Source organism: Nanorana parkeri, unplaced genomic scaffold, assembly GCF_000935625.1.
Source record: "Nanorana parkeri isolate BGI_ZX_2015 unplaced genomic scaffold, ASM93562v1 scaffold1071, whole genome shotgun sequence".
Lineage (NCBI taxonomy): Eukaryota > Metazoa > Chordata > Amphibia > Anura > Dicroglossidae > Nanorana > Nanorana parkeri.
Genome location: NW_017307339.1, coordinates 6,106 through 13,105, shown reverse-complemented (window position 1 = coordinate 13,105; position 7,000 = coordinate 6,106). Strand labels below are relative to the sequence as shown.

At 39.8% G+C, this 7,000-nt stretch overlaps 1 protein-coding gene across 1 annotated transcript in view; it reads left to right on the top strand.

Moving 5' to 3' along the window:
* The window catches only part of LOC108796165 (1-acyl-sn-glycerol-3-phosphate acyltransferase epsilon-like), a gene marked incomplete at its 3' end in the record, with an annotated part of 31,344 nt that extends 25,521 nt beyond the window's left edge, over nucleotides 1-5,823 (top strand). Inside the window, exon 5 of the mRNA XM_018567596.1 lies at nucleotides 5,733-5,823. Coding sequence (XP_018423098.1) covers nucleotides 5,733-5,823 — 91 coding nt within the window. The remainder of the gene's footprint in view (nucleotides 1-5,732) is intronic.
* Nucleotides 5,824-7,000: the final 1,177 nt, after the last annotated feature.

The following is a 7,000-nucleotide window of genomic DNA, read 5'->3' as shown; positions in this document are numbered from 1 at the left end:
CCAGTTCAATTTCCTCCAGGGATTTTTTTTTTTTTTTTTTTTATGCAGCGATTCCATTACTTTGTTCACCCTGTACCATAGTGTACTATATATGGAAAATCCTTCTCTATTGAGCCCCACAGTTTAAACAGAAATAACAGTGTTTAAGTCCTGGTGGTATTTCAATCTCAGATTGTTTTTTGTTGTTGTTACTGTTGCTATCATTTTAGCTCCCATCTGATTGTACATCTATATCTACTGACAAAGAGTGAATTTACACGATGTTTCTTGCAAAATATGAAATCACAAAGGTTAATGCTAACACTTGTAGCTGGCTATCCCTTCTCTTATAAATTTCCAGTAATTTTGATAGCTGACAAATATCTGAGCCAGATGACTTTTCCCATGACTCTACCCGTAGATTGCAACTGAGGTCTTCACATTATTTTACTTGTATTTGATTTTTTGATGTCATAGTGATCTGTGGGCTTTGCAGGGTTTATGTGCATCACTTGACAGCATTTGATTAAATCCCAGTTGTTTTAATGTCCCTAATAATAGCATGCAAGTAACTCCGAGAAGCTGGGGCTTAACTTGAAATCGTGGAAATGTTACTTATTCAATGGCCTCTGGATCTGGCTGGGAGCAAAGGACTTCACTTTTGGCACACATGTTTTATGACGTTATGGTGCTAACTTTTGTGGTGTCAGTAAGAAATATTTTACACCATAATTAATAAATATTTTAGTAGTATTTTAATCTTACAAAACTGTCATAAATGATATTTGGAAAACAATTTCTTTAAAAAAATAAAAGGGTTACTTAACACACTATCCTCTCCGCCGCAGAATATACTCCCCTTTCTTTGACTTTCGGCCAGCAGGAGCAATAGCCCTATGAAAGCACAGACAAGTCAGTTTGATGCTGGCACAGGGCTTTCTTTCCCTCATCCTAGTGGCCCAGTGGAGCAGCAGGAGAATGGAAAAAAAGTCTGCAGGTGATACGTTGCCCTCTAAATGCTAATGAAAGGATAACTTTAATTCTTGCTATACTGTAGGTCAAAGCTAAGACATAATATAGCTTTGGTCTAACCTTAAGGGCTTGTTCACACCAATTGCGGGGCATTCCAGAGTGGTAGCTGCTGTAACGCACCGCAATCGTTTCCAAAACCTCCCCCTTCGTTTTGGGACGGGAGGGGGCGTAACGGTGCATTAAAGTCAATAGAGCATGCTCCGGGGGGGGCGGGGGGGGGGGGGGGGGGGGGGGGGAGGAGGGTTGGGGGTGGCTGTGTTGCCATTGACTTCAATGCACCGTCACGCCACCTCCCACCCCAGAACGAAGGGAAATGTTTTGGGAGTGATTGCAGTGAACAAGCCCTAATTGAATGTAAAGTTTTTTTCACGTGACTTTTTTCCCCCCTAAACATGTCAGTGGACATGTTTTGGCAAATGTGGTCAAAATATAAATTTTTGCATTAAATAAGCTGGGAGGTGGGAAGGGTGGTGAAGGAGAAAGGGGGAAAGGTTAGGGAAGATATAGGGAGTAGGTAAAGAGAGGAAAAGGGTTGACGGGGAGGGGCAGAAAGGACAGGAGTAATGGAAAAAGGAGGCAAGTTAAGTATTAGAAGTCAGAAGGGGAGGACAAGAGACCAAGCGATACTTCATATGGATAATTGGGGATGTTTTTATTCCTATTGCACCTTAGATATCAGTATGCCAAGTAGTGGGGACATAGCGATTTGATGTGATTGGAGTCCATATACGGAAGCCAGAGTGCACATGTTTAATCAAATGTTGATTTTCTATCATGTAAGTGTGCCGTCGGCATTTCCAAATGCATAATGCGACAGAGTTCTCCAATCCGTTCCTTCACAGTAGGGATTCTAGTCGAATTCCAGTGTCTGGGTATAAGAGAGCAAGCTGAGGAGATGAAGAAGCGGAGCAGGTTTTGCTTAAAGTGAGAGATGGGGCCAGGGAAGATGGAGAGTAAGCAATTTTTGGTTAGGGATTAAGAGAGGAACCTGTTACATGTTGGTAAATTGTGAAAATGTGGTCCCAAAAAGGTCTAATCAGTGGACATGTCCACCAGATCTGATATAGGGAACCAGTTTGTGAGGTACATTGGTGAAGATTTGGTGAAAGACTGGGGCAGAAGTACCATCTCGTTAAAAGTTTGTATCCTGTCTCTTTAACCGAGCTGGCGATGGATATTTTATGTGTGAGGAGAAACGCGGACCGAGTCTCTTCCTGAGTGAGATCACGTTCCCAAGGAAATTACCATTTTTAAGGGTTGCCTTTCCCTTTACTCCTTGCATAACTGTTAGTTCCTGACCCCCACCCCTCCATCACATTTAAAGCCCAACTGCGGGCACCTGAAAAAGCTACCCTTGCAGTGGAGTTAACTGCTCCTTAGGTGTAGGGGTACAGGGTTAAGGAGTAATACTTGCCTTATTCCTTGTTCTGGCATGCGCCCTCTAAGGGGTTCCCAGCCACGATTGCACACCTACCTCGTCCAAATACATTGCAGGGCTGATAGCTCTGCATTGTATGTGATGATGCTGAGGGACTGCCCACAACTCGGAGCATTGCGAAGAAGAGGAGTACGCTGAAATGGAACTTAAGGCGTGTAATACCACCTTCTCTACCCCTTAGAATTAACAAGCATTTAACCCTTGCAGTGCCAGGGACCCCAGTCTAGATGTGGAATGAGACCCTTTTACTGCCAAAGCCATTTTTTTCACCCATGTTAAAATGTAAATTTTGAGCCTGAAAGTTTCTTAAAACCCCCCAAAATTATATATTTCCTGAAAGCGGAGACCCTGTACAATAAAATGCTGCCACCTGAAATTTTTTATGCCGCACAATATCGGTACAACTGTTTATCAAACATAAATTTTCAGTAAAAATGCATTCAACTTAATTTTATTGAACACTCACAATATAATACCTGGTAAAATATATAAAGATGTGGTTGTGTCTGGTAAATGGATACTAAACATTTCACACCTCAAAAGTGCGCCGTTTAGTATCGAAAACTACAGTTCCCAAAATTGGCCATAATTGACACTTCAAAAGCCTGTACATATCATCAATTTAGAATTAACAATGAATGATAGTCCTTAATTGTACTCGCAGTGACTGAGAAGCACACTAGGCACAGTGCAGTGATGGGAGACCCTGTTGAGTATATGGATACCAAACATGTCAAGCCTTCAAATTGCGTGCACCTGTGATATCTAAAAAAAAAAAAAACTTTTACTGCTCATCAATTTTTAGTGTAAACCGTGATTGATGGCCCTAGAATTATCACTTGCATTTCGACGTTTGCATTGATATGTAACATGTGCGGTGCAATTGTTTTTTTCCCAGATAGGCGTTCTCGGCGCGTTTGTAGGTGCATGTACATGAGGACGGAAAACTTTTTTCCAATTAACTTCATTGCTAACACATAAGGGGCTAACAAGCCTCTTATGTGATGGCACATATACAGTGACAGGTCCTCTTTTGAGGAGACCCCAAATGTCATCTAGGGACCCTCAAAGAAGCTGAGAACTGCCTGGCCATTTTCTTCTCCAGCTCCAGCAGCCGAGTAATTCACATTACTTCCGAGATCGGAGGTTCCACTTGCTGGCTGCTACTTTACTGCTGGGTCCTGTATGGACGTAGTGGCATGCAGTACCACAACACACAGCAAGAGACAATACTGAGTCTATCCGATGCTCTTGAAGAATATGAAGTTGAGGTACTTTAAAGCCACTAGTAGTAAACTGTTTTTGAGGAGGAAGGCAGCCTATGTGTTCTTTTCTAGCCCATAAATAAAAGATCCAGCACCGTGAAGTGAAGCTGGCAGATGCCTACGATACTACATTTTTGCCTGTCATAAAATATACTGCAGCTAAATAGAAATAATGGCAGCAATGGAGCTAGCAAGTAGAGATAATCGAGAGGATGTTAACAGAGTTGGTATTCTCAGCACAGCTGCAAAGTGATGCATCCAGTTGACATAAAAGCTGTGCCATCACCCAGGAAACAATAATTAGTTTGAGGTTGAGGTCGTATTTTAATACTGCAGTACACTGTTGGTGAGTAAAATTAAGCAGAGGGAAATGTATCCTATATAAATTTAGCCATACATCTGATTGAAGTCCTGCTAAAATCTATTTTCTTTTATCATGCCAAGTAAAGTCGAAACAGACTTAAGTGATTCTAAGCTGGTATAATACTCCTAAACTTGTACATAAGTCTATTTATTCAAGCTACACAATAGCTTTGCCAACAAGTTAATCCTCAGATGAAAAGAGCCTGCATTCCCAGAGATTACTCTAGGGCTAAACCTATTTTCATCAGGATTTCAACTAATAAGTAGTCGTTTTTTTAATGCATCATTAGTCAGTTTAATCTGATTTCACATATACACCTCTGTTATGTAATAATTTGTGTTATGTGGTGAAAATGGTGCTTTTTCCCCCACACCCTTCCTTCCTTAAATACCTTAGGTTTGAAGTATCAAATTACACAAATTTGTTACACAAAGATTGTGTGTGTGTGTGTGTGCTTTTGTTTTGTTTTTTTAACAAATGAGTTATTGATGCAAATTTTAAAGTAACACTAAACTCGTGCTTGCACTGTCCTTCCTTCTGGAGGGTGGCTACTTTTGTTCTCCATGGTCCCTGTGTGTGTTGTAAAGGAGCCACCTCTCCAAACTTGCTTCTATGATGGGCTACAATCTCAATACAAATAAGCGGTGACTGCTTTACAACACACCCAAGGACCATGGGGAACAGAAGTAGCCACCCTCCAGAAGGAAGGACAGTGTTGCCGCAACGATCTACAGCTGAGTGATACACAAATAAGACACATTTTTGTTATAGTTGGGGTACTTGAATGCATTTTTAAGATTTAACTCCTAAATGTAGTGTCACTGTAAATATATTTTCCTAAGTTAATGAACAACTACTGCACATACCTTCTGTTCATTGTACGTTTAATTTTCCAAAGTGGGAGCCCACAAATATCCAATTGTTTTGCTCTTCATACAGTCTATGTATGCCTTTGTGGTTACAATTAAAAATGACAATTGCTTCAACCATACATTAAATGTTCGTGCCATGTAGATGTTGGATTTCAGCCCTCATCTAGGTCTCCCTGCGTGCAGTAGTTGTTGAACATGGCTATAGAGTGTATAATATAACTCTGACACCAAGGAGGAAGGAGCTACAAAATGCCAATGAACAGAATATGGCACGGGAGATCATGATGCACCAATATAATGAGAACTTGGAGCTGAGTCTTATTTCCATGAGGTTGTCTTCTCAGCAAACACCACTCCAAACAGTCTAGTGGAAATCCCTTTTTAATTGAAACAACTTATCTTTTTAAACCTAGCTAGCTGTGTAATTTAATGAACCAGTTAAGCCACTGTTATCTGAATGGTTATGAAGTTGGAGAAAATAGGAGCAGAATATTATTGCACTGTGAAATAGGCCATTTTGGCAGGTTTGTGGCTTGTCTGCCCCTTAGGCTCAGACGCAGTCCAAAGAATGCATTAGCATAGCAAACTGATCCACTGCACCATATTATATGGTAATTCTACATATTGCAACATTTTAAAATAACACCACACCAGGTAAAACAGTCACAAAGGATGATCCTTTCTATAGAGTTTCTTCCTGACCTTTGTAAATATTTTTTTTATTTTCTTACTGTTAAGCATAAGCCAGGCCTTGAGTTTCTTACATATTTTTCTGTTTGCAGATGTACCTTGTGATATTCCCTGAAGGAACACGTTACAATCCTGATATTCCACAGGTCATTGCCGATAGCCAAACCTTTTCCATGAAAGAAGGTAAAATACAAATATAGCTGTCTTGATATATGATCTTCTGACACTCATCATTTTAGCAGCATACAGTTTCTCTGTCACGTTAAGCTTTATTTTCCTACAAAAACCCAGCAGTTATTCTAGTCTGACATAGATCTACCAGTAGCAATCCCTTTAAAATGTATATTTGTGACTGTTATGTTGTCCATTGGATTGTATTTTGTATAATATATATTTGGTTCTATCTTCTCAAAAAATACTGCAGCACTTCACAAAGAATATTGGCTAATTCTCAGTGCCCATGTCTGTGAAATGGATAAACATTTACCACAAAAGAAAGCACTTAGATTACTAATTATGACCCTTTACAGCAATTTCTGATTGTTTCCAAACAAGCTCTGAAGATCCCTCGAGTATACTCGTCTATTGTTTGTTACCCAATTTCTGAAAAGTTTAAACATGGCTTCCTGGCTTATTTGCTTCATCAACAGGGAGCAATTGGAAACAAAATTACTAGTCTGACTTGTCTGCTTATTAAGGGGCACTAGACAGCAGACTACATATAAATTGAGTGGATTGTTTAGGTAGAGCTTCTGTTATATAGTTTTGGTAGATCTAAGGGCCCATTCACATTTAAATGCTCCTAAAATTGGACAAGCACCTTTTTTGCCAGAGAAAATGTAGTGTGGTTGGAGTGCCATTGAAAATTGATGCTCTACCATGTGTTACCATAATGCATCAATAGCATGCATTGATAGTGTGATAGAATGGTTAGTGGGACAGACAGGCTTCAAATCTGTTTCAGATAATTTTTTTTTAAATCCCCCCCCCCCCCAATTTTTTTGTTTGTGTTTTTCATTCTGTTAAAGTGTCTAACAAATTAAAATAAAGCTTTGGCTATAAAGTATGGTGAGGTTAGAACTTATGTCAGGTTTTTTTGCTGCCTGAGCCACTGGGGAGATTCACGTTGTCCATTTGTCGTAATGACCATTGTCAGCTGTACAGAAAGTGATGTGAAATCCCAGATTTTACATTTAAAAACAGAAAAGAGAGTTAAGGGAATTCTTTCAATTGAGCCACCTGTTTAACAACTGTCTAAAATGAGATTTTCTGTTCCCTGTGCAACAGGGTTTTTAACCATTCTATACTCTTTCTAAAACTAAAAAGATGCACTGTGAGGGATTTTCAACGCATTGAAGTG